Source organism: Siniperca chuatsi, linkage group LG8 (genome assembly GCF_020085105.1).
Source record: "Siniperca chuatsi isolate FFG_IHB_CAS linkage group LG8, ASM2008510v1, whole genome shotgun sequence".
NCBI lineage: Eukaryota > Metazoa > Chordata > Actinopteri > Centrarchiformes > Sinipercidae > Siniperca > Siniperca chuatsi.
In genome coordinates, this window is record NC_058049.1 from 10,306,072 (window position 1) to 10,333,868 (window position 27,797).

The 27,797-nt window shown below is 40.0% G+C and overlaps 1 protein-coding gene across 3 annotated transcripts; it reads left to right on the top strand.

Moving 5' to 3' along the window:
• The first annotated feature begins 913 nt into the window (after positions 1 to 913).
• On the top strand, positions 914 to 27,752 carry med12 (mediator complex subunit 12). 3 transcript variants are annotated; one of them, XM_044205612.1, is made up of 43 exons: positions 914 to 1,085; positions 1,878 to 1,982; positions 2,099 to 2,290; positions 4,575 to 4,734; positions 4,963 to 5,138; positions 5,779 to 5,889; positions 6,268 to 6,540; positions 6,712 to 6,858; positions 7,804 to 7,903; positions 8,017 to 8,153; positions 8,420 to 8,551; positions 9,872 to 9,998; positions 10,201 to 10,430; positions 10,546 to 10,605; positions 10,792 to 10,965; positions 11,813 to 11,957; positions 12,870 to 12,988; positions 14,123 to 14,266; positions 14,374 to 14,537; positions 15,324 to 15,455; positions 15,744 to 15,971; positions 16,079 to 16,223; positions 17,116 to 17,236; positions 18,258 to 18,368; positions 18,462 to 18,575; positions 18,793 to 18,929; positions 19,816 to 19,995; positions 20,378 to 20,449; positions 20,540 to 20,697; positions 21,037 to 21,198; positions 21,399 to 21,600; positions 21,921 to 22,030; positions 22,180 to 22,315; positions 22,443 to 22,592; positions 23,020 to 23,382; positions 23,510 to 23,651; positions 23,792 to 24,006; positions 24,239 to 24,313; positions 24,674 to 24,903; positions 25,095 to 25,260; positions 26,051 to 26,290; positions 27,120 to 27,201; positions 27,321 to 27,752. In XM_044205612.1, the coding sequence occupies exons 1-43, from the start codon at positions 984 to 986 to the stop codon at positions 27,356 to 27,358; spliced, it is 6,507 nt and encodes a 2,168-aa protein (XP_044061547.1). In that variant the 5' UTR covers positions 914 to 983; the 3' UTR covers positions 27,359 to 27,752. The 3 variants fall into 3 exon arrangements, with proteins under 3 accessions (XP_044061547.1, XP_044061548.1, XP_044061549.1); XM_044205613.1 differs by having other exon boundaries at positions 26,054 to 26,290; XM_044205614.1 differs by having other exon boundaries at positions 23,792 to 23,997.
• Positions 27,753 to 27,797: the final 45 nt, after the last annotated feature.

Sequence of the window (27,797 nt, forward strand, 5' to 3'; positions counted from 1 at the left end):
TGTGGTATTTTGATTAAACACATTAATTTAGGAATATACACCTGCTGAAATACTTAAGCTCCTAAAACTAGATGTTGACACAAGGAACCTTTTCAGAACAGGGCCTTATGAATAGAAAATAAAGCAGGACCACCTTAAGGCCCATATCATTTCAGATGCGCTTTTTTTTGTATTGCAAATTTTCAAATAAATCTGCACAAACTTGCTGACATTTAGTAAGCCTGGAGCTGTCAGGGCCCCTGGGATTCTGGGGCAACTGTTTGTTAATCAAGCCTGCCCTACAACTGCACATTGATCAACCCAGAGATAAGTTTCAGGCTTGCACAACAATGTCTCCTTACTGTGTCTATTGGCTCAAATAAGGTTAATAGGATTTTGAGCTTGTAAATTTGTGCGAAAACTGCATGAGAAATTCAAGTTTGTGAATGTGTAGAAAGGTTACACATTAAAAAAGAGGCACACACAAATTTAGCTCTGCTTTTACGACTGATAGCAGTCAGGGCCAGAATTTATACTTGTAACATACAAATACAAGTGCTGACTTTCCACGTGTTTTCTCACATGTTCACAAAAGCAACCTGTACGAATCTTTTCTACACATTCACAAACTTTAAATTCTCATGCAGTTTTTTGTTTTTGTTTGCACAGGTTAACAAAGGTTGCTGTACAACCACAGGCTTTGAAATTATTTCTGAAGACCATTTCATGAAATCTTTTGACCCTTATTTTAGCCCAGCGTGTTCCCTCCATTCATCCTAATGTCAAAGGAGCTGATTTTTTTTTTTTTTTTACATTACAGCACGTGTTAATGTTATTGTCATTTTTTTTTCTTGTTGCAGAAATTATTATAAATTTAAAAAAATAAATAAATATCCTTTTACTTTGAAGTTCAGGGATGAAACCTTACCGGAAGTGTGTTTCGGCGTTGTAGCTCGGTTCAGGCTGCTGGTGAGGAGGAAAAGCCCTGGCTGTGATGCCGCTGGATGATGGCTGCTTTCGGGATCCTAAGTTACGAATACCGGCCATTAAAGCGGCCCAGACTCGGCCCTCCGGACGTTTATCCTCAAGATCCAAAGCAGAAAGAGGTCAGTTTTTACGATGTGCAATATGAGAGACCAAGAATAATGTTTTGGGGGAAGAACATTTTCTGCCAAGAAGCTGTGCAAGCTAACACTAGCTAGCCTGTTTAGCGAGCCCTCAAGACGATTTGGGCCTAGCAATAACAATGAACAGCACCTAGTTGTCAGTTTGTTAGCTAGCTCGCCAGCTTTACTTAGAAAACAAACGGCTGGTTAAATAGCAGAGTTCGCTAAGCTAGCTCATCGGCTGGCGGATGCTATTCAGTTTGATATAAATTACAACCAGTATTTTGCTTTGTGATGGAAAACAATATGCGTTGGTTTTTTGGATTGTGCGTGAATGGTAATTATTTGTTAGCTTGATGTTTTGGTATAACGAGTTAACGTTAGCTAAACCTGCACAGCTAACCTTCAGCAAACTGTAATGTAAGCTAAATTAACTGTGCTCAGGTTAAATATTGGAGTTTGGCCTAGCTGGGTAGTGCTGCTGGCTCCTGATCTATTATTAACCTAAGATAATCTGTTGATGTAGATGGGAAAACTGGCTGCTTTACCTCCGGGGTATTCTGTCAGCGTTGCTGCAAATATCTCTAATAATGACATAGTAACGTTTCATTATAGTTATGTCCATTTTCCTGGTGTCAGCAAACCCTGTTAAACACATACCCTGATTTTCTCCAACTACAACTAGCTGGTCTGGGATCAGAAATGATGAGATATTGTAGATTGCTACTAGTAACTTTGCATGAATGTTTTTAATTTTCTATCAATATGCACTGAAATGTGTGTTTGTTTCAGGATGAGCTGACTGCTCTGAATGTGAAGCAAGGATTCAATAACCAACCAGCTGTGTCTGGTGATGAACATGGCAGCGCTAAAAATGTCAACTTTAACCCATCAAAGGTAATGACTCTGGCACTTTAGCTCAGGTTCTGGCCTCCATGCTACTTGTTATATTTTTTATGTGAGTGATTTTGATTGATTTGGCCATCATACGTGTTTCCCTCAATGCTTTACAGATCAGTTCAAACTTCAGCAGCATCATTGCAGAGAAGCTGCGTTACAACACGTTTCTAGACACAGGGAAACGTAAGCCGCAGGTCAACCAGAAGGATAATTTCTGGCTTGTCACAGCAAGGTCACAGAGCTCCATCAATAATTGGTTCACAGATTTAGCCGGGACTAAACCTCTAACACAGCTGGCTAAAAAGGTAAGACCCTGGTGTGAGTCTCCAAAAGCCTTCTTTTCTATATTATGTTTCTTCATGTTGGTTTAACGGGTAGTATAATTGCTGGAGAAAGGACATGTGGAGAAAACAAGGTGCCACCTTGGCCTCACCCTCTGCGCTTTTGGCGGATTAATCAGTCTCCTGTGTATGGTTTTTGTTTTGTTTGATTGTTTTCATGTTTTCTTCTGCTGATTTCCATTATTTACATTTGAAAAGGACTGGTATGGATTTATTAGGCTGTTACCAAAACATTTTCACCCATGTCCACACGAAAGGAGATGAATTCCCCTAAAAATCTGATTACTTTGCTTTGTTAAAGCACCAAAGTAAAAAAAGCCTTTGTTAGTGCAGTTATATGATTAATGGCATATTGGTTGCACTAGTCTTTCTTCAGGCTCAACCATTTTCCCACCCACATTGAACAATACTGATAAGATGTGAATTGTGTGTCTCCTGTTTTTTCTTACAAATACTAATGAAAATACGCTTTTTCATTTTTGTCTTCCATGAGGTAATTAAGTGGCTTTCAAAATATTATTATATATTATTCTATAATAGCATGCTAACATGTTGAACGTTAGCATGTTGAATTCACAGCTAAATGTTAGCATGTTATTATTCTTAACTTTTGCTACTGTAACAAAAAAAACTGCTACTGTGCTATCCTGCTAACATTACTAGGCTCAGCTGTGCCTTGAGTTGAGTACTCAAGCCTGAACAAATCACAGCTGAGCCTAAATACAGCTGAGCCTAACAAAGTCACACCTGAGGATGACAAAGTACATCTTAGACTGAGGAAAGTTAGCCAAGTCTGACAATGTAGCGTTGAGCTTGACACGCTAGTCTAAGATGTCCTTCCTTAATCGCTCATAATGACCAGACTTCACCTCTTTGTCCAATTAGTAATAATAATGTAAGAGTGTGTTTTCTGGCGTGTAATGAGCATTACATCCTCACAGGCTAGTGTTACTACATTCATTTCGTTTTTTAAAGCTGATATTGCCCGATACTCACAGAATGCAGATATATCAGTGCGTGTTTATGTTAATTGTGCTAACATCTCATAATTTTGCGACATCAGCCCATGGTCTGGCAGGGTTCGATGGACTTTTGCTGCCTGGGCAGAAGTAGCTAACAGATTAGGTGTGTAGGATCTGGGTGTGTATATCACTGCTTGGAGAAATTTACGTGCCAGTTCTGTGAAAGCCAAGAAGAGAACGAATGGCAATAGTTGGAATGGCCGTGGTGATTAAACAGGCCCTAAACTGTGCCGAACTCTCCTGAATGATTCAATTCAACATCACAAAACAAGAACAATTCAGAAAAAGTAAGTAATACAGTGTTTTCTATTTCCTTGTTAAAACAAATTGATGCTTTTGTGTAAATCAAATGTATTGTCAGTCTTGTTTGGTTGTATTGATCCAAACACAACGAATGTCAGTGTTTGTCAGAGGACATAGGTTTCATTGCTGTGTAGTTGTTTTTTAAACTTTATCTATATACTAAATCTATTATTTATAGTGTTTGTTTGGTGGGGTGTTTTTATTCTCACAACAAAAAAATTTCTCTGTAAGTGCTCTTACAAGCGGCAGCAAATAAATCTTGAATTTTGAATACATCGGCCTAAATTAAAGGCGAGCTTCCCCCCTTTCTCCTTTTATCATTTTCTTTTATTCCTTCTTGCATTGGTACATACATATTTCATTGTTTTCTCACTATAATGAACAATGTTTTCTAACTGTGTTTCATGACTTTGACAGATCACTTTTCCAGAAGAACACAATTTCCAGGTTTTTCCTCAGCTACTTCATTCAGACAACAGAAGAAGTAGCATCAGGAAAACATAGCAGATGTGTTTAATTGAATTTGTGGACTTCATGGATGCAATTCCTCTAGTGCATTCATTTTCAAAACAGAACAGGCACAGTTGGAAAGGACATGTCATCTAGCTAAAATGTTTATTTTATTGCAACAGACAAGGATTTCTGAAGCCTGAATTTACATAATTTGGAAGTAACATGTACACCTAATGTATATGGTTTATCTCATGGTTTTTATTTTATTTTCTGTTGAACTGTCAGCTGTTTTGAAAAAGTGATTAGCACTACTCTTGTCATACTATTCAAAATATTTTAAATAAATTACTTTGGCCTTACTTTTGGCAGAGTTCTTTTTTCTTGCAGTTTGTGGTGTTTTTGAGAAATATTCTTGGTGTGTGCATTGTTTCACTCACATCACTGACACACATGAACTGTCTTTGTTACAGGTTCCTATCTTTAGCAAAAAGGAGGAGGTTTTTGGATACTTGGCCAAGTACTTAGTCCCTGTCATGCGTTCAGCATGGATGATTAAGATGACCTGTGCGTATCATGCAGCCATCACAGAAACTAAAGTCAAGAAAAGGCATGTGATTGATCCTTGTATAGGTAAGCAAGTTACTTTGTTAATCGTTGGTAAAGCTGTGTGTTTTTGGTTATTGTTTCTTGCTGTGATTGATTTGTTTTGAGTCATGTTTCATGTTCTCTTTTGGCTAAAGATAATTAAAACATAAAATGATTTTCTTCTATGAGATAAGTGATTTCTTTGAGTAGAATATGTTTTGCCATTTATTCAGTTTCTGTTGATTTTTAAGATGCATTTTTGTGTGTGTGTAGAATGGACTCAGATTATTACTAAGTACCTGTGGGAGCAGCTTCAGAAGGTGGCCGACTTTTACAGACAGTTCCCCAGTCAAGGCTGTAGCTCACCCCTACCAGCCACTCCTGCTGATGTGGAGACAGCCATGAAGCAGTGGGAATACAACGAGAAGCTAGCCATGTTCATGTTTCAGGTCAGTTCACGCTCTGAAGTCTGCTGCTTGACAGTGTTAGGGGTAACATGTTACAGTATAATATGTTACTGTAATCAGATAAATTTTTCCAGTAAAACAGTAGTGTAATGCGCTACAATGGATCTTCACTAATAGCATTAGTTATTAGGTATTACTTGCATTACACGTAAAATTTCAACAGAATTATCTTACAACATATTGATGAGCTGTTTGTTGCTTTTCGTTCTGCTTTTCGTTTCGCTGGAGTACAGAACAGCTGAGGAGGCTACAAGCTTTATTGAACAGGCTGATCTTAAGCTTTTTTAATAACCAGGCTAAGATCAGTTTTAACCAGATCTACTGCAACTGCCCATGTCTGCTGTAAAATCTGTGTCTTTCAGACAAATTGTTCTCTATGAGTAATAAATAAAATAATCTCACTACATTTGGGAAGAATAATTCAGTCAAGGAATTAGTAACGGATTGCTTTTTCTGATTAAACACTGCTTCTATATACTTGACCTACCCAATTCCTTGAAGAGAAGATGGTGATCGCTAAATATTTCAACGAATGAATTTTAGTTCTCCACATTAAACACTGTAATTATTGTGTTCATCTACATGATATTCAGATGCCCTTGTGTTTGGTTTCTGTGTTCAGGATGGTATGCTAGACAGACATGAGTTCCTGACATGGGTGCTGGAGTGTTTTGAGAAGGTGCGACCTGGTGAAGATGAGCTTCTCAGACTTCTCCTGCCCCTTTTACTACAGGTATACCCCATTCCATCCATTTACTATCATCTCACCATCTCTACCTCAGCCTCACACCACCACCTCACACCACCACCACTTGTGCACTGATGGATTGCTTTTGGGAAACATGCAGTCTTGCTTAACATTCATACAGCTGTACAGTGACATGCACTAGCTGCTTGGCGTTATGCTCCTACAGCTGTCAGCAGTTTAACATGAACCAGTTGTGTGTCTTCGTCCACAGCACTTTGGTGGTGTTGACCTTTGCTTACAGCGGCCCACTGGGGCCCACAGCCTCTAATTTTGTTTCTATTTCCAAAGCTGACTGATGTTAATGGACACTGATGTTAATGGAGTGCTGTGGGTAATGCTGTGACCCTCTCCTCCGTCTTTCAGTACTCAGGGGAATTTGTACAGTCGGCTTACTTGTCACGGAGACTGGCTTACTTCTGCACACGCCGCCTCAATCTGTTGCTAAGCGACGGGAGCCTGGGCCCCAGCACAGGAGGCCATCCAGCCCATGGCATCTTGGCGCAGCAAGGTAACGCCCTGCCCCCCACCCCAACCTCGCAGCCGGCAGGAGGGAACCAGCCCCAGACACCTTTCACAGACTTCTACATCTGCCCTCAGCACAGGCCTCTGGTGTTCGGGCTCAGCTGCATGTTACAGGTATTATGTGTTCATTTTGACTGATATATAATCGATACATAATGTATGAGACATGTTTTCTCTGTTTTGATAGATTATCAGCTTTTTAAAATGTAAGTTAAGACTTAAAATTCTTCACTTACCAATTTGTCTATTTTTCTTTCCCCTGTTATTTGTGTATTTGTGCATCAGAGCATAGCGTTGTGTTGCCCCAGTGCTCTGGTGTGGCATTACTCTCTGACAGACAGCAGAAACAAAACCGGGTCACCTCTGGACCTCCTGCCCATCGCCCCGTCCAGCTTACCAATGCCAGGTGGCAATACTGCCTTTACACAGCAGGTACCTCCATCATTGTTCTTGTTCTGGCAAACTGTAGTTGTTGTTTTTTTATTTTATTTTTATTTGGAAAAGCAGTACAGGTAAATATGAAATACACTGTAACGGATTTTGGTTACACTTTATTTGGATAGTGAGTATTTGTGACATTTCAACAGCTTATTAGTTGAGATTCAACAATTCTTCTGTTTCACAAATACAACCATTTTCTAGGTTTGGTTAGGTTTAGGCACAAAAAACATCTCGGTTAGGGTATGTTCATGAATGGTCACATATACTCTATTAATAATCTGTTAAACATCTACAGATGTTTGCCATTTAGAGCCAAGGAATAAAAGAAAAACAAACAACCGATGCATATACTTTATACTCGTACACATACACAAACATACGTACATATACACTTACATGCACATTAATATCTGTGTACATTTATACCTACTTACACGCATCCATACATATGTACATAAAAGGGATTTAATGAAAAGAAAATGAAGGCAAATAAGAGGGAGAGGGAAAAAGTCAGCTGCATACATGTATACTTAAATGTATAATCATGTCCCCAAACCTGCCTTAACTTATGCAAGAAATACCAGAATAGCTAATAACACTTGAGTAGCTAAGAAATTAATTAATTAATTTATGTAGTACTATCGGTTTACTTAAAATCTGTTCTTAATGGTATTAAATACTTAATCCAGGATTCCCAGCAGCTTTCAAACATGTCCTGTTAGAGGCTTAAAGCAAGCATTAATTTCTCCATCACAAAAATTTTGTGATATAGTTTTCTTTCTTTTTTAAAAAAGTTTCGTACATTTCTGCTAATGCATTTCAAGATGATTTGTAAACGTGTATTTACAGCACAAATGCGTTGTGGTGCTTTTCTCATTTGTTTGTTTTTATTTGAGATGTCAAAATAATTTTTTCTCACCTTTTCTTTCACCACAGGTCCGTACAAAGTTGAGAGAGATCGAGGAGCAAGTTAAGGAGCGAGGCCAGGCAGTGGAGTTCAGGTGGTCGTTTGACAAGTGTCAGGAGACCACAGCAGGTTTGAAAACTGTTCCTTCATCTCTACAGACAGCTGTTTACAGCTCATGAGAACAGGTTTGTGTGAGGACAACAAAGTCAGTTTTTGAGATGATTTCTGTAATCTGTTGCCAGGGTTCACCATCGGAAGGGTTCTCCACACCCTGGAGGTTTTAGACAACCACAGCTTTGAGAAGTCTGACTTTAACAACTCACTGGATTCACTGTACAACCGAATATTTGGCTCAGGCCAGAGTAAAGATGGCCATGAGGTATTCATTTCTATTTTTGTTATGCATAAAGCATGAAAAGACTGTAAATCTTTATATTACAAGGCAATGTTAGAATGATCAAAAATATACTGTTGGCATTAACAATGACCAAGTTGTTTTTAATCACTTGGAACTGAAAAGTGGGAATTTTGATGCTAGCATCTCTACTGTACTGATAACATGTGATTACTGATCACCAGATTATAAAATGTGACGAGCACTTCTATTTCTAGCCGTATTGTCTCATAACGCATGTTTCTGCTCAGATGTCACCAGATGATGATGCCGTGGTGACCTTGCTTTGTGAATGGGCAGTGTGCTGTAAGCGTTCTGGCAGACACAGGGCCATGGTGGTGGCCAAGCTGCTGGAAAAGAGACAGGCTGAAATAGAAGCAGAGGTAAGAGACGCGCTGCCCTCTGTGAGTTACTACATGTATCCGTCACAGCTCCAAACTAACTGTTTTAGTAGTGATCAACTCAACTGCTCAGTCATAGTAACTGTACTGTCATGTCTGACTCTATCAACAGGGTTATAGTACAGACGTTTTTTTATTATCTTGTAAGGGTGCTCTGATTGATCGGCCGATGTTCGTTATAAATACTTTGATACTGCTTCCAGAGATCGGTGATTGGCCCCAAATATCCTGATCGGAGCACTCTTATTATCTTGCACTTGTCTCAGTCCCGGCAGTCAACCTCGCCCCTCTCCTGTTAGTGTTCCCCGTAAGAAGTGTTGGATTCCACCATTCAACGCAGTTGCAGTCAGCAGTCAGCAAAACACGCATTGGTATCGTAAAACTAGTGGCACCACAAACACTGCTACTCATTTAACAAGAATACATGGGCGCTGACTACCTGAGGCGCTTGCTTTAGCAGCTACTACGGCACATGAGGCATACTAGAACATTTTTTTTAGTTAATATTGATGTTTCTTTTTTAGCTATTCTAAACTGATACACTGAAGTTCAAATCTGAGCTGAATCAATTTAATGATCTTAATAAAATCGTACTGCATCAGCTTGGAATGGCAATATATATATATATATATATATATATATATATATATATATATAATATAGTATTTATACTGGCCACCTGGCAAAAAAAAAAAAAGTGTATTTTATTTTTCTACTTTTTCATTTTGTTCAATGAACCAATCTGATTTTCTGCACATTTATCTTCCAACATGATGATCTAAATGCTGTTTCGAAGCCTTCATGACACTGCCAGGAATATAATACTGGTCAAGAAAAACTAAATACATTTTATTTAGTTAATAAAAAGTTCTGCCAAAAACAAGTCCAAGATACTGATTTAATAAATAAATGGTATACATGGTTAATTTACATGGTTACAAGGAGCCCTGAATATCAACCTTTTGATATTAGTCTGCACAGTGCTTATATTTGTGTTTTAGGGTTTAGTCAGTAGAACTAAGTCCCAAAGTGTATTTTCTTGCTTCCTCGTGGCATTTTATCTGGTATGAATTACTGCTGGGTTGGTCCTACAGTCCCATCATGCCTCCCAACATTGCAATAACATGTAAAATATTCAGACTGCATAATTCATATTTTGTGGTGTCTTCTGTGACATCTGTAGACAAACTCTAAAACCAAATGAATGTGTCAAATAAGGAAAACTTGTAAATAGGTTTTCTACATTTAGCACTCAAAGACTGCTGTGTGTTGTCTGTCTGTCTGGTGTGTATTTGTTTGCAGAGGTGTGGTGAGTCGGAGGTGGTGGATGAGAAGGGCTCTGTGTCGTCCGGCTCCCTCTCAGCTGCCACGCTACCAATCTTTCAGGATGTACTGCTGCAGTTCCTCGATACTCAGGCCCCCACGCTGAGTGAGTCTCTCTCTGGTTTTTTCTTTTATCCTGTGGCTGTGATTCTCAAATGTGTCAAACTTGGTCTCAATCTGATAATAAAAGAACATTATATCCTTTTGTCTTTGCCTCTTATTTCATTACCCAGTGCATATTTATTATAAATGATTTGGCCAGGGAAACCTGGTATTAAATTATTTAAATCCTCTTTCCCCCTCTGTAGCGGAGCCTGGGAATGAAAATGAACGAGTGGAGTTCTCCAACCTGGTCCTGCTCTTCTGCGAGCTCATCCGTCACGACGTCTTTTCCCACAACATCTACATGTGCACACTCATTTCCCGTGGTGACCTGGCTTCTGACTCCCACCTACCGCGTCCTCGCTCCCCGAGCGATGAGCCCTCCGATGAATCAGAACGCAAGGAGCAGGAGGCAGGCAGCAGTGGCAAGAATGAGGCATGTTGGAGGCATCTGTTGTTGGTGTTGTGTAGTGTGATGAGTCATTTGTGCAACAGTACAAAGTAACCGCATGGTGTGAAAGGCTAACATGAGGTTATTGTTTATTCAACAGGATACCGGTCTGTCGGAGTCCATGGAAATCGATCACAACTCCAGTGCTAATTTTGACGAGGTACACACCACATTTAACATGTTATATTTCCTACCATAATGCATGCATAAATATCATTTGGAATCAAGTGATATTTTTTGTAAATTATAATCACCTCTTTAGCATGCACTTTGCTGCTATTTTGAAAATTTGGAAATTCTCATGTACCTTTGCATGAAGTCATTTCAGTCTCTTTTTGCCTCGCAGATGTTCTCTCCTCCGATGCACTGTGAGTCTAAGGGGAGTCCCTCCCCTGAGAAGCCAGCTCCAGAGCAGGACAGCAAGGCCAGCTGTAAGGACAAGGGCATGGACCCTGCCTTCCCTCAACTGTATGAGCAACCTCGCCACATTCAGTATGCCACTCACTTCCCTATTCCTCAGGTAAGAGAACTCACAGCTTGGCATTTAAAAAGAAATCCCATAAAATTACACTTATGCGTTGTGCAGCTTGTCACAGGAGGCATTTCAGTCATCCAAACAGATGCACTTATATTTTAATCAGTACACAGGCCATGTAACTACATTGATTTTGTATTTGGCTCTGAGTGCTGCCAAAACACGGGTTACCTACACTCTATGCCTGCTGCTGCTCTGCTGACGTGCTGATTTGGCTACACGGGCTGTGTAGATTGTTTTCTGGTCTGGTTAAACCGCAGTCCGTTATACATATAATGGCATGACTGCATGTAGTGGTGTAGTGGACAATAATCTTTATTTCCAGAGTAATAATGTCAACTAAATCATTTAGAGCCATCCTGGAATGTTAAAATATTAGAGCTCAATTAGTTGGTTAATCGATTATTTCATCAACAGAAAATGAATCAACCAGTTTTAATAATTGATTTTAATAATTTTGTCATTTATTAAGCAAAAATGCCAAACAATTACCTAGCTCCAGCCTCTCAGTTGTGAGGATTTGCTGCTTTTCTTTGTCTTATGTGTATTTTTGGGTTTTGGGTTCTTGATTAGGGGTAAAAAAAACAAAATGAAGACATCACCTTGAGCTCTTGAAACTTGTGACTAGATTGTTGCTGTTGGAAACCCAGAAATCTAAAACAAATTAGAGAAACTGTCTGTTCTTGTAGTTTAACAATTCCGTTAAATTTATTCCTCAAACCTTGTCACTTCTGTCTGGCCCAAATACGTTTTTTGTGTTGTTTGTCTTACTATGCAGTTCAGGTTATCAGGCGCATCCAGTTTATGAGGATCTTTTTGTCACCACTTATAGGAGGAGAGCGCCAGCCACGAGTGCAACCAGCGGTTAGTGGTTCTCTACGGTGTGGGCAAACTGAGAGACGAGGCTCGACACACCATCAAGAAAATTACCAAAGACATCTTGAAGGTGCTCAACCGAAAAAGCACGGCAGAGACAGGTAACTGTTCTTATTTTAGCAGCTTTTGACTAATAGCTTAATGTCCTGTATTTCCCATTTACTTATGTTTTACATTACCTTAGCTGCAGGCATGCAGTTTGTCTGGCAGCAAACTGCTGTTTTTTTAAGATTACGTTTCAGTTTCATTTCACCTACTTTTCATGTTTACAGATGAAAATGGAGTCAGTGAAATCACTATAAAGTTTTGATATGTGTCCCCCAATTTATTTTCTCTGCAGAAAAATCCATGTCTATCACATGAAAGAGATAATGTTTTGACAGACAGCAGTGTGGAAGCTTCATGTTTGGATGTTTGTAAAACATCGCTCACATGCAAGCTGATTGCTTGCTTTCTCACTGTGGCCATTCCAGCTGTTCTAATAACTCTCCCTCTTTGAATACATTTCATTTGTATTCCCTTTCTTTTGCCCTTCTTAAGAGAACAAGCTTTTTTTTTCTTTCTTTATTGACCCTAGTGGGGGTTGCATCACTCAATCTTCTTTCCACTCAATTTCTATGCTAATAGCTCTCATCTGTTCACAGCCACTTTATCTCAGATACATGTGACCTTATTAAGGTGATTTAAGGTTTTCAAAGTTACAATTGCATAGATTGGAGTGTTTTGTGTCACCTTATCACATCCCTGTGAGCTGATGATGACCTTCAACTCAAAATCATGCTTCTCTCAAAAGAAAAACTACCATTTTTCTTTTCTTTAAAGTGCCTTTATAGCAGTGTCTTTTGCACTGAAGCTTCAAATCGAAGAAGGCTGGAAATAAGATAACACACCATTGGCTTAACTCGATTTCACGGCTGGCCCGTTCGGCAGACTGGAAAGAATACCGCTGACAAGTTATGAGTTGCTACACCCACTCTTATTTTTTTATTCTCCTCTCGTTCCCACATACACAGGAGGGGAGGAAGGACAAAAGAGGAAGAGGAGTAAGCCTGAGGCCTTCCCCACTGCCGAAGATATCTTCTCCAAATTCCAGCACCTCTCCCACTTTGACCAGCACCAAGTCACCTCCCAGGTTAGAAACCTGATTATTTCATGTCCTCATGTGTCTCATTATTCAATGTATGTAGGAATCAGTTAATTATTTGGGGGACTAGCCACAGGGTTTATTTATGCAAATACTTTAGCTGCCTAGAACAAAAGACCTCCCAAGGTGACTCATTTGAATGTTAATGTAATTTGAATTTATTTTGATTTCTCTTGTGAGATGTCTGAATACAGTTTGACTGGATAATGCACTCAGGTGACTGTCACTAAAAAAACACAGCAGAACATAATGTATTTAGATTTCTCAGTAGCAGAGGTTGTAACCGAGAATGTAGTTGATCCTGAATGTAATACTGTCAATAATACCCATAGATTATAAAATATGAAACACTTTGCGTTTGAAAATGATGTACATTTGCATTTTTAAGTGCTTTTACAGTAATTCAAGTATAGCTAACATAAATCTCAGGGTCAAGTCTCTATGGAGCCAATACAGATTTTAAAAACATATGCCCTGTTTTGTCACCTAATAGTCAATTCAATATATAAGAACAACTTTCCAATAGCATTATGGTTGTGTTGGCACCCTTATTTGTATTAAAGGAATAGTTCATCGTTTTGGGAAACACCCTTTTTCGCTTTCTTGCAGAGAGTTAGATGAGAAGATTGACACGACTCACATATCTGTCTGTTAAATATGAAGTTACAGCCAGGTGATGGTTAGCTTAGCTTAACATAGAGACAGCAAACAGGGGGAAACGGCTAGCTTGGCTCTGTCCAAAGGTAACAAAATCCACCTACCAGCAATTCTAAAGCTCACTAATTAACACGTTATTTCAGTTAATGGAAAACATGTTGTTTAATCCGTTATCTGGGTTTATAAAGTAAGAGCAGTGTGATATTTTGTTCCTATTTTATGTCTGCAAGGCACAGTTTGAAGGGTTAGAATTCCCTTTTGGTTGTTTTTGCCTTCATTTATCCAGTTTGTCTGTCAAAATATTTTGGCATTGCTTAATGTTTCTGCTTAGTTTAAATGTAGACTGTCTGTGTTAGAGCTTAGCTGAATAGCAGCATATTATGTTGCAGCTCAGTGTCAGAACCAAGGCTGTAAATATTGTTGTTTCTGCATGTTAATGATGTATGATATTTTGTTTGTGTGCAGGTGTCCAGAAATGTGCTGGAACAGATCACCAGCTTTGCCTTAGGGAGGTCTTATCACCTGCCTCTTGTCCAGCACATTCAGTTCATCTTTGACCTCATGGAGTACTCTCTCAACATTAGTGGCCTCATAGATTTTGCTATTCAGGTATGGGCAACTTCATCGCTAATGTCATTTAACATGGATCAGTCCAGATAAATCTCTTTTGATTCATCATTGTTTGAAAAAAATCAATTTACTGTGTGTTCATGTAGCTTCTGAATGAGTTGAGTCTGGTGGAAGCCGAGCTGCTGCTGAAGTCGTCCAGCCTGGTGGGCAGCTACACCACCAGCCTTTGTCTGTGTATTGTAGCTGTGCTGAGGAGGTACCACTCCTGCCTCATTCTCAATCCTGAGCAGACAGCGCAAGTTTTTGATGGGTATGTCACTTACAAGCTTTGATGTTTGTCAATAGGATACCTCAAAATCTCAGTGTCAAGCCATTTCATAAAGACTTGCTTAGATTTTAATTAGTGGCCCAAACCTGGGACTGCTTTGGTTTGGTTTTGTAGTCGTGGAATTAACAGAGATTGAGTTCCAACCCTAAAGCAGCGTTTTCTGGGTGAAGAAATTAGTTAAACTTGTAATTAGTGTAGTTAAAAGGATGTCTTGGGTTGTAAAAGCAAATTAAGTAATTGTTGGTGGTTTGCTCTCTCTGAGGCTCATTCTACTGTCTTTTAATGAGGATTGTTAATGTCACAGGATTGCTGACAGGGCACTTAGCTCCTGAACGGCATTCTACTAAGAGTTGATGCTTATAATTTAGGAATTTTAGCTGATTCTGCTGTTGCATTTGTTGAAAGTCATTTTGGATTAAAGCCTTAGCTAAATGCCTTAAGTGTAATAAAGATAAAGATAGCTTATATAAAGCCTCTAATTAAAATAAATGTCATTAAAAATATAGGAAGTGCTTATACAAAAAAGAAAAGAAAATATGCTTATTTGCTTTCTTGCTGAAATTTGGCTTAACTTAGCTTAGCACAAAGCCTGGAAACAGCTAGACTGGCTCTGTCCAAAGGTGACAAAAGCCTCCTAGAAGATATCAATCTTCTCATCTAACTCTCAGCAAGAAAGTGAATAAGCATTTCCCAAAATGTCTGACATTTCTTTTAAAGTATATAGCTGAAGGAGTTGTTGTTGAGTCATGTGTGTAAATGTCTTCTCAGGTTGCGCATTGTGGTGAAACCAGGTGTGAACCCGGCAGACTGTTCCTCTGCTGAACGCTGTATCTTGGCCTATCTATATGACCTTTACACTTCCTGCAGTCACCTTAAGAACAAGTTTGGCGAGATCTTCAGGTAGAAATAAATCTTACCTTAACAAAAATGCATATTTGGCTCTGTTTCGGGGCCTTTTTTGACTAATCCCTCAAGAATGGATGTCTTTTCTTTTTTTTTTCTCTTTTTTTTTTGGAGGAGGGAATCTGTCAAATAGTGAATCATACTAAAACAGCATCCTAACATTTATATGCATCCAGTTTTATTTGCCATCCTAGTGTCCTTTTAGGTGCTTCTATCAATCAGGAAAATCCAGCAGTTGTGTGCAACATAAGCCCTTATTCTCTCCTTTCCCCCTTGTTCTCTCAGTGAGTTCTGTTCCAAAGTGAAAAACTCTATCTACTGCAACATCGACCCATCAGACTCCAACATGCTTTGGGATCCTGTGTTCATGATGGAGGCCATTGCAAACCCCTCCGCCCACAACTTCAATCACTCCATGGTGGGCAAGATCCTCAATGACAGCCCAGCCAACCGATACAGCTTTGTCTGTAATGTGCTCATGGATGTGTGTGTGGACCACAGAGACCCTGAGAGGTGTGTCACTTTTGTTACGATTATGTTGTATGTGTGTATGGCTCAGATTGCTACAGTTTTCTAGTCTTTGTTGGACTTTTGTTTCATATCATGTAATGTGCTTTCAGGGTGAACGATATTGGGATCCTGTGTGCAGAGCTGACGGCGTACTGTCGCTCCCTGAGTGCTGAGTGGCTTGGCATCCTCAAGGCTCTCTGCTGCTCCTCTAACAATGGCAACTGTGGCTTCAATGATTTGCTGTGTAACGTAGATGTAAGTTGTGATTTCATAACTTCTTAAACTGGATTTAAAGTCAACGCAAGGGGTTGATGGGAGTAGGTTTTGATTTGTAATTTAGTATTTGATTTCACCCGTTGATATCACGCTGGACGCGAGTGTTGTGTATAATCAGGCCATATCATGCTTTATATTCCCCACTGTAATATGTTTTACATTCTTTCATTTACTTTGTAAATGTGAGCTACACATAGAGTTATAGAACTGGAGTTACATCCAGGTAACATTATTTCGCTGACAGAGCGGCGATTGGGGTGAGCAGAAGGTTTTCAGTGTAATCGCTCTGTTAAATTTTTGTTGCTGAAAAGGAGAAGCCTACTGAGAGTCTTTCTTTAACTTCCTTAATATAACTTCCTTAATATTGTCTTCACACATGCAATGGAAAACACAAGCAGCCAATCACAGTTCTTGCAGTCCCCACATGGTATCGCCATCGACGCCATAGCCCTGACGTGTAGTTACATTTTTGAGGAAACACACATCAGCTAACCTCTGAGCCTATGCACGTAGCCACCGTAGGTGCGACGTAGCCTCTTAATGCAGAAGTATTAATCCAGCTTCCAAGCACTTCCTTTATCTCGTCAAAGGAGTAATTGTTAAACCTATTCTCTATAAACTATGGTTTTCGCTCTTACCATCATTTGCTTGCAAATTGTGGTTGAAGGATATCAGTTCTGTTGCATTTTTTTGTATCTTATTTTCAATGATAATGTCAGCCAAATATGTTTTTACTTGTACCATCTGTCTGCCTTTTAATTTAATTGTAGTATAATTCCCATTCTAATATTTAGTAGTTCTCTGATAACAGAAGCGTTTCTCATCTCACAGCATTAATTATAAAGTTGATCTCTGTACTCATATCCTTCAGGTTAGCGATTTGTCTTTCCATGATTCCCTGGCAACCTTCGTAGCCATTCTCATTGCTAGACAGTGCCTACTCCTAGAAGACCTGGTTCGCTGTGTGGCCATTCCTTCCCTCCTCAATGCTGGTAAGGATTATTTAATCTCAGACGTCCTGCTATACAAAAAATATGTGTTTCCAAATCAGTGCAAAATGAGGAAGGGTTATCAGATCATCATCCTTTTTAAACCAGTGGTTCTCAATTTTTTCTGTCAGACGTACCCTCACAGCCCTGAAGTACCTCTTCAGCAACTTGTCATGTTCAAAATGTGTTCATTTTAACCTGGATATTATTTAACACGGTTTATGTTATAAAAGTGGATGTTGTTACAACATTAATAATAAATAATAAATTAATAATTAATAATAAATTATATTTATTTTATGTATATATTTTATATTTTGTCACATTAGGTGAGCTAGTTTATTCCCCCAGGCAACTGCAGAAGTACCCCCTGGGGTACAAGTACCTTTGATTGGGAATCACTGCTTTAAACTATTCTTTAAACTGGGATCTTTTTAAAACTTTGTCCACTAATACCCACACTTTAGTTGTTACTATCTTTGATACATCTTTACCAAGGTTCTTCATGCCATTAGACTTTCTGCTAATGAGTGAGCAGTACATTGCAGCTTGGCTTGTAGGAAGGAATGCCAAGCTGTATAATGCATTACTTCTATCAGAGAGGAGAGTAAACGCAGCGTATTTGATCTGGGTCCATGAAGCCTCTGCGCTTTGTACACTCTCCAGAGAAGTGCCTCTCTCTCCCCACTGATAATCTTTTTTCTCCCAGCTTGGAGACAAAGACCCATTCAGCCATGCTGTTTGGTCGGGTTTGGCTCATTTTATAACGCTACCACAGATGCCAAATGCCAGCAGCTCTCGCTTGTGGTAAATGCTTTGTTCTCACTCCCTCTTTCACGACAACAACTCAGTGAAAATTCCACTTCATTCCGACTGATGAGAAGTCTGTCTAGGACAAGGTTTAAATTTAGATGTGTGGCTTTGATGTAGTAGATTGTGTAGCCTATCCAAAAAATGTGAACCTCAGTTATGTTACGTGAAGAAACTCAACTCTAACCAATGCATATGTGTAAACTCACTTTAGCCTGCAGTGAGCAAGATTCTGAGCCAGGAGCCAGACTCACCTGCAGGATTCTGTTGCACCTTTTCAAGACGCCACAGCGCAACCCTGTCCCCCAAGATGGTGTGAAGTCAGGTAGAAAACACAACCAAAAACCTTTTTTTACCATTGTTTCAACACATTTTTGTTTCTACCTGATCGTCTTATACTGGTGTTATAACTTTGCAGATAAATCCTCAGTTGGTATCCGGTCGTCTTGTGATCGCCACCTTCTTGCTGCTTCTCAGAACAGCATAGTTGTTGGAGCGGTATTTGCTGTCCTCAAAGCTGTTTTTATGCTGGGTAAGGATCTTTGCAGTGCTGTCATATATAAATAAGTTTTTCAAAAATGTTGATGGTGAGGTTTGGTTAGTTTGCCTGGTCAAAACTCTGTTCTCCTTCGTCTTAATTGCCTAATATATAGGATTGATGCAGATTAACATACTGTCAAATTACTGGGTCATAATCTCACTCATAGATTTTTCTGGTTGGTTTTAATGGTCTCTCTATGTTGTTTTAGGTGATGCCGAGCTAAGAGGCTCAGGACTGTCACACCCTGCTGGCCTCGACGACATATCAGAGGGGCGCAGTGTCTCCATAGAAACGGCAAGCTTGGATGTATATGCAAAGTATGTTCTGAAGACGATCTGCCAGCAGGTGAGGATATGAATGTCTGTACTGTGTTTTTATTATGTTGGTCTATTTTGCACACACGTCACACATGTCTGGCCGTCCTGGGAGAGGGATTCGTCCTCTGTTGCTCTTCTGAGGTTTCTTCCATTTTTTGGGGCGGGGAATTTTTCCTCATCCAAGTCGAGGGTTTAAGGATAGAGGGTGTTGTATGCAGCACAGATTGTAAAGCCCCTTGAGGCAAATTTGTGATATTGGGCTACATAAATAAAAATGTTCCTAACTTGATATGAGTTGAAATGGTGTAAATGATATGAAAACAATGAAATTCACAACCACAGTTCACACAGTAAGTCTGAAATGGAGAAGTTGAAAATGAAGGCACTGAGATCACTAATTGATGTGTCGGAAACAAATAGCTTTCTACTGCATGGAGCTATGCATGCATGCTTTCTCCATGTTCAGTATTTTCTATCTAAAAGCTTTTGTGGGACTCAGATAGAAACAATGAACATTTTATTTTTGCTTTTCTAAGCTACTTGTAAATGCAGTAAGGCAAAGATGCATAAAAAGCATGAATGAGATCATTTTCTGCACCAGATGTCACTTATGCCACATAGATATGAAGGCCAGAGAGAGAGCTGGCAGTCGTTCAGTGGCCTGGACATACTCTTAGACCTCAAGAGGCTAAACACATTCTCTATCCAGCGAGGCTTTGGCATGTGCAGTTCTATTCCTGAGAAATAACCCCATGCCACCCACCCAGCTTTAGTCAAGCTTGTTTTGCATGACTCATGAGTTTGATACTTGTACTTAAGCTTGAGGATAATTGAAGTTGCTGACCACTGTCACATTTCCCCACTCTGCCTCTTTTTCCTTCTTCCTCTGCTTCCCCTCTTGTTCTGTCGTGCAGGAATGGGTTGGAGAGCGCTGCCTGAAGTCTCTGTCAGAGGACAGCAGTGCCCTCCAGGACCCGGTGCTGGTAAACATTCAGGCCCAACGGCTACTGCAGCTTATTTGCTATCCACACCGCCAGTTGGACAGTGATGATGGTGACAACCCTCAGAGGCAGCGAATCAAACGCATCCTACAGGTCATGAATACACAGAAATTCGCAGTGTTAAAATGTACTTCTGTGTCTTTGATTGAGCCAGAGAATCATCTATTTTTGAGTTAATGAAGATTCTTTAGTTCAAATGGTAAATCCTACCATCAGTAGGTTTTAAGAACAATTGGGTATACCTTAACCATCTCTGATTATTCTCTCAAAAATGCTAATAACTTCCATAAAATCTGCTATTAAGTTGTCTTTCTTGAATCAGAACTGTGAGGTTTTGCTGCCCTCTCCTGGCTGAATCAGGGGTTGAGGAAATGTCTTACCAGTGCCATGAACTGTGCATACTCAGAACTGGCTGGCTGACTGACGAGAAACAGGAAAAAATGTAAAACTAACATTATTCTTTTCTCTTTCATAGAACATGGACCAATGGACAATGAGACAGTCGTCCCTGGAGCTGCAGCTGATGATCAAACAGAGCACAAACAATGTAAGTTGCTGGGGTTTTTTTTAAGAACAAAATATGAATGTGTAGTCTTTGTCAAATTAATCTGAATATTCCTCATTTATTTTCCAAAAGGAGCTCTACTCGCTCTTGGAGAACATAGCCAAGGCCACCATAGAGGTGTTTCAAAAATCAGCTGAGATGAACTCCAATAACCCCTCAGGGAATGGAGTAGTGGTCCAAGGTGGCTCCGCATCCAACAGCACCACCAGCAAGATGAAGCCAATTTTAAGGTGTGTAGCTTTCTGTCTCTTCTATAGGCTTATAAAAAAAAAAAAATATTTTTTTCTCACACAGGTTTCTTTGCATTTTGTAGGAACACATATTATGCTTAAAGTCATAGCAATATTGTCAAGGTCAGCTTTGCACTCATTCCAGTTGGTTACTACTTTAGGAGGTGTATGAATTAAAACTTAGTCTGCTGATTCACTTATTTCTTGTGATAAACACACAAAAACATGTAAATGTATAAGCTCATACATCTTTATGGGTCAAACACTTTTTATCCTTTTATTTTTTTTAATTAGTGATGCTGAAATACCAACATGTTTTGTTTGCACTGTGTGCTGCAGCTCATCAGAGCGGTCAGGTGTGTGGCTGGTGGCTCCGTTGATAGCCAAGCTACCCACCTCAGTTCAGGGCCATGTACTAAAGGCGGCAGGAGAGGAGCTGGAGAAAGGACAGCACCTGGGTTCTTCCTCGCGCAAGGAGAGGGACAGGCAGAAGCAGAAAAGGTAAGTGGCAAACTTATATTCCTTCAACACTGGAATAAATTAGATTAGATTTCATCTGGTAGTGAAAATCATTTTCTAGCATCTGGCAAACTGTATGGCAGAATGGGCATTTTCGGCTATTGAAGCTACAAAAACAAAATTAGCCAGCCATCTGAACATGAATTCTTCTTCATTAAATAAAAAATGTTTCCCCTCCTCAGTATGTCTCTGCTGAGCCAGCAGCCATTCTTGTCTTTGGTGCTGACCTGCTTGAAGGGGCAGGATGAACAGAGGGAAGGCCTTCTCACCTCCCTCTACAGCCAAGTGCAGCAGATTGTTACCAACTGGAGAGAGGACCAGTACCAGGATGACTGCAAGGCAAAGCAAATGATGCATGAGGCTCTGAAGCTACGACTGAATCTTGTAAGAACCTCTTGATCAGCACAACCAGCTAATACAGCATCCCTGTAAAGTCCATATATAATTTTTAATATAAAAACAATTTTTATATAATATCTCGTAGGTACAAGTTGTGCATGTTGACTTTTAGTTCTAGATTTTTATCAGACAATTTTCGCAACATAGTTCTCGAAGACCAGAAATGGGCCTCATTTCATGAAGTTAATCCCAAAAAATGTACTAAAACCATTCACTTCATTACTACTCTACTATTTTAAATCCAACATTGGGTTTGATTACTCATGTTATGAGCAGACTAACAGTATTATTTCTCTCCTAACAAGGTGGGTGGCATGTTTGACACGGTGCAGCGCAGCACCCAGCAGACCACTGAGTGGGCCGTACTACTCCTTGACATCATCAGCAGCGGCACAGTGGACATGCAGTCCAATAAGTGAGTGTTGACTAAAGAGAGAACCCCATTCCAAAGTGCAATCCACACATTGGATACTTCAGTTATTATTTCTAAGAACAAATTTCGTTGCCAGTACAGTTATCTGTCACTTTATCTGCCTGGCTCTTATGTTTGCTTCTTTCCACCAGTGAGCTCTTCACAACAGTGTTGGACATGTTGAGTGTGCTGATTAACGGCACACTGGCTGCTGACATGTCCAGTATCTCCCAGGGCAGCATGGAGGAGAATAAGAGAGCCTATATGAACCTGGTCAAGAAGCTCAGGGTAAGAACAGCATTAGCTGATTACTCTGCAAGCAAGCAAAGTGTCACTTGGTCCTTCTACAGACAGGCTTTTCATTAACATTTTCATAATTGCTCCTCTCCTCAATGTACCCATTTTATGTCCACAGAAAGAGCTTGGAGATCGGCAGTCCGAAAGTTTGGAAAAGGTTCGCCAGCTTCTGCCACTGCCCAAGCAAACCCGAGATGTCATAACCTGTGAACCTCAGGGCTCGCTAATAGACACAAAGGGTAATAAGATCGCTGGATTTGAGAAGGAGGTACGTGGTTCCTCACAAGCTGATGTGACTTGACATCAACCTGCAAAGTTAAACACATAGTTTCAGTATGATTTGTATCACCCAGTCAAACCAGGATGTTATTCATCTAGTAGGACTTATATTTTGTTGTATATGTTGCTTATCACATTGCTCATGCTGTTTCTTCAAAATCAGATACATAAAATGGAGTTAATGGAATAAAGTGAAGTTTACATTGTACCACAATATGCGTACAAATTAAATGAAGTAACTGAGTGGGAGAAAAATAATGCAGCTTGTAAAGGTAAAACAAATAAAATTATAAGAAAACCTTAATGAAGGTTTCCCTCGGTCAAGGGTAGACAAGCAATATTCCATACAGCTATTAACCATCAGCAGTATTGTAGGTTTTTTGCTATTATTGGGTTTTTTGTTTCTGTGCCATCAGGGCCTTCAAGTATCAACCAAACAGAAGATTTCTCCCTGGGACGTCTTTGAGGGTCTGAAACACTCCGCCCCTCTCTCCTGGGGCTGGTTTGGTACGGTGCGTGTGGACCGCAAGGTCACCAAGTTCGAGGAGCAGCAGCGTTTTCTGCTCTACCACACCCACCTTAAGCCCAAACCTCGTAGCTATTACCTGGAGCCACTCCCCCTGCCCCCCGAAGAGGAGGAGCCCCTGACACCCGTCTCCCAGGAACCAGAGAAGAAGATGGAGGCGGTGAAGCCAGAGAAGAGTGTGCCCTCTGTGCCCTCTGACTCAAACAAGAAGAAAACCAACAAGAAGAAGAAAACGGGATCCGCCAAGACTGAGGTTTATAGTTTATGATTTTAGAATAGTACGATTTTACTGACGGACATTCTTTATATGTTTGTTTCCTGGACATAAGTCGCTATAATCAGTTTAAAAATTAATACATTTTCCCCCCTTTTTTCAATAGGACTATGTGAACCGTACACCAGGTGGTGTGACCTATGGGACAAATATGCAACCTGAGCTGATGCAGAACCATCCATATGGCAGGCTACCCTACGGCCAGCAGACCATGAACATGTACACACAGAACCAGCCTCTACCTCCAGGTCAGTTCATGGCGCATTCTCTCTATCATTATCATCTTCATCAGTAGCAATATGACACACTGGGTTAGCACTAATTAAGAACTTTCCATCGGTTGAATTGCCATCTGGGATTGTGGTTTACGTAATTTGTATTTCCACAGGAGGTCCAGGTTTAGAACCTCCATACAGACCTGCTCGCAACCCACAGATGAACAAAATGATGACCACTCGGCCCAGCTACCCAGGCATGATGCCTGGCATGCAGGGAAGCATGCCTGGGATGATGGGACTGGACAAGCAATACCCAATGGGTTATAAGCCCCAGCCTACCATGCCACAGGGCCAGATACTGCGGCAGCAGCTACAGGTCAGACTGGTGAGTCAGTCCGCACTGACAAGAGGTCAAGCTACTACAGTCAAGTAGAGTTGACCAAAAGCAGGCAGTAGCTAGTAAGATGGAGCAGAATTAGAATAGCTGATTCTGTTTGATTGCTGCTTAAATTCAGTTTTTAAGTCTAAGACAAGAATGATATGGTTGTATAAAGTGAAAAAAGCTGCTATCAAATCAGTACTAAGAATCCTTTTTTTTTTTTTTTTTTTTTTTTCAGAATCAGAGCATGATAGGGCAGCAGATTAGACAAATTGCACCCAACCAACCATATACTTCAATGCAGGCTTCTCAGGTAAGTCCGTTTTTATTTTAAGAGCTAAGAAATACATTTGTTGTCTGACACCTCTATTCTTAGAAAATAAATGTCATTTGACACTTTTATTCGTACACACTAATGCTGAAGAAATTTAAAAAGCTTTTTACGTGTTTAAATAGGATTCCGTTCACCATGCCAGCATTTTCAGATCATTTTCTAAATTTTCGTCGTCCACACAGAAATACCTGCAGTTGTATATTCTCGCACATGTGCACTTACCTGGTCTTGTTTAAGTTCACTACCTAAATAATCCTTAACTAGACGCTGTCAATAACTCAATAAAGGTCTCCTTCTCTGTCTTGGTTTTAATTATCCACATTGTCTCTGTTTGTTCAGAACATATCTCAGGGCTATACCACATACGGATCACACATGGGGATGCAGCAGCATCCGTCCCAAGGTGGTGGTATAGTTCCTTCCACTTATGGGAACCAAAACTTCCAGGGCACCCATCCTGGAGCCAACCCTGCTGTGGTGGATCCTCTTAGGCAAATGCAGCAGAGGCCCAGTGGTTACGTTCACCAGCAGGCTCCAGGCTACGCACACAATATGCAGAACACACAGAGGTCAGTATTGTGTTGCAAGGAAGGCTGCTGCTTTGTTAGCTGCTTAGTAGCATTTGAAAGTCCAATTATAGAAGGTTGACATTATTCTCATAACTTTTGCTGTGTTTGAGTTTACATTGCAAGGTTTTTGTCCTTGATTTTATATTAACTACATTGCTACCTGCCCTCATACTTCTTCCTGTCCTGTTCAGGTTTGCCCACCAGCCCCTCCAGCAGAATCCAATCATGCACGGTCTCAGTCACATGGGAGGCCAGGGCGTCCATCCAGGCTTGAGGCCCAATCCGATGCTGGCAGAACAGCAGCAACAAGCAGCACAGCAACAACAGCAGCAGTACCTCAGACAACAAGCACTCAGAGTACGTCACTTGATCATTAGTTTACCCAGGAGGGCTGGTTTACTTTTGTTGCATCACCTGTTGCCTGATTACTGTAACAGTACATTTTGTTCCTATTTGGAACACCCAGTGTTTGAATTTGCCTTGTATATAATATATAATTGTATATAATGGCAACACAGAAAGTCCTTTCAGAGAGTTAGGAATTACACCAATTTAAAACTGCCTGATAGCTGGATATGCCTACCCAATGCTTAAAACGTTTAGTTAAAATCAAGTGGGCGACTGTATCAAAAGTAAGATTTAAATGCAAGATGTTTGGCCACTGTCAGCTGCTAAACGAATATCATTAAGAACTCTTAACAAGTGCTGTCCCGCTCTAAAACCCGACTGAAATTTATCAAGGAGACTGTTGCCATTCAAATAGTCAATGATGCTCTGCTACTATTTAGTCCAAGACCTTAGCCAAGTGAAGAATTGATTATAACTAGAGTGACAGACCAAAATATGTCTTTTTTTTAAAAAGTGAGTTGGAAGAAAGTCCAGGAAACAGGAAGATGATTTCATTTTAGTAATGTTATTGGATAGATGCATAGCAGTGACGGATTTAAATGCTATCAGGGTGCAGGGTGTGTTATTGCAAAAGTGAGGGAGAATCTTGGTGGGTGTTCCTAACAACCTGAACCTTATTACAGAAATAAGATAGAAACTCTTCACATTTATCAACTAACCTAATCAGTGAAATTTAATTTTTAAGACAGAAGTCTGTACCTCAAACACCATTCATTATTTCTTTCCTACATTTTTGCAGCAGCAGCAGCAACAACAACAACAACAACAACAACAACAACAGCAGCAGCAGGCCCAACAAGTTCAACAACAGCAGCAGCAGCAGCAGCAGCAGCAGGTCCAGCCCCAGCAGGTTCCTCCTCAACAGCAAGTTCCGCAGCAGCAGCAGCAGCAGCAGCAGCAGGTGTCAGTGGTGCAACCACCAGGCCAGGCACAGAACCAGGGCCTGGGCATGCAGCCACTGCCCCCCCAGCAACCCATGGTAGGTTCAATCCAGGTGACAGGGGTCGTTACTAGTCCAGCTGTTTGTAGGATAATAGTTTAAGGAGACGTGTTTTCACTGTCACGTGTTAGCATTTGTAGTGGTATTGTCTGTCACAGAAAGTCTTATATTACAATATGTAGTGTGTAGTATGAGGAAAGAACTACATGGGCTTTGGTTGTTTTTTAGTGTTAGTTTAGTGAAGAAATGTTAATGTATGCTTTGCATTCAAATATGCTAGTAGTCAATTAACAACAAATGTTTTTTGTTTTGTTTATTACATTTATTTAGCTTTAGTTTCTCGTGTCCAGGGAGCCACTAGTTTGCATTTATTTTAGTACTCTATAAAAAGCAACTTGCAGAGACTTGAACAAAAGTGCACAGTTTATTATTGTCAAAATTACAATGATCGTTTTGGGATCATTCCTTTTGGAGCATTCAAGACATTCTGACACTCAGAAAGGTAGTTAGCTGTGAAACAGCTACTTTAAAAATTTTTTACCAATAATTACATTTAGCTTGTAAATGAGATGCTTTTTGGTAGCCAACTCTTAATATTGTGGACATTGTTGCCTCTTTAAATGCACCACTACAGGTTTGGGCCATGATTGTTTACCCTGATGGAATACTTACTCCAAACAACTCATAGCATACTAAAATTGATGGAGATTATTGGTCGCCTAAAATGTCAGGAATCCATCTAAAAACTTGGTATGCATTTGCAATATGATGGGTAATAATGTTACGTATATGCAACTAGTAGGTAATGGGTTAAAAGGTATACACCTCTGAAATTGCTTTAATAACAATGTGTGTCTCTCTATTTTAGTTCCCACGACAGGGAATGCAGCAGACTCAACAGCAGCAGCAGACTGCAGCTCTGGTCAGACAGCTGCAACAGCAACTTTCAAGTAAGTCAGAAATATTTTTTTCCCATGTATGTGTGTGCCTACAGTTATTGTTTCCATGTTTGTGTAGTGATAAACAACAGATTTCATGTTTTATAATGAAACTTTCCTACTCTTTTCAGATACTCAACCAGGACAAGGCACCAATTCATATTACTGATCATGCTTGTTTATAGTAGTGTGCGGAGACTAGGCCCTCATTATGTGGGGTGGGGGTCAGCTCTGCAGATGACTGCGTCCAGTCCCGTGTAGGCTGTTAGGAGGGAAGACTGTTCGAGGCACAAAGGACCACCAAACAGATTAACCAAATCCCATCTCGACCACTGAGGCAGCGATCGGATACTTCATCGATACTTCAGTCATGTAATTATGGATTATCAAAGGAGGGATCCTGCTCTGAAGTAAACAGATAATAATGGAAAAGTCTATGTAAAAAAAAAAAAAAAAAAAAGTACCAGAAATTATAAGAATAATGCAATTTTTTTATTTTATTTCAATTTGTACAATTTTTTCAGTTTCGTGTATTTCTCATTAAAAAATCATGTCAGTTTTTATGTCTTGTACTTGTGTTGGCTGCCTGTATACTGTATTTGAAAACT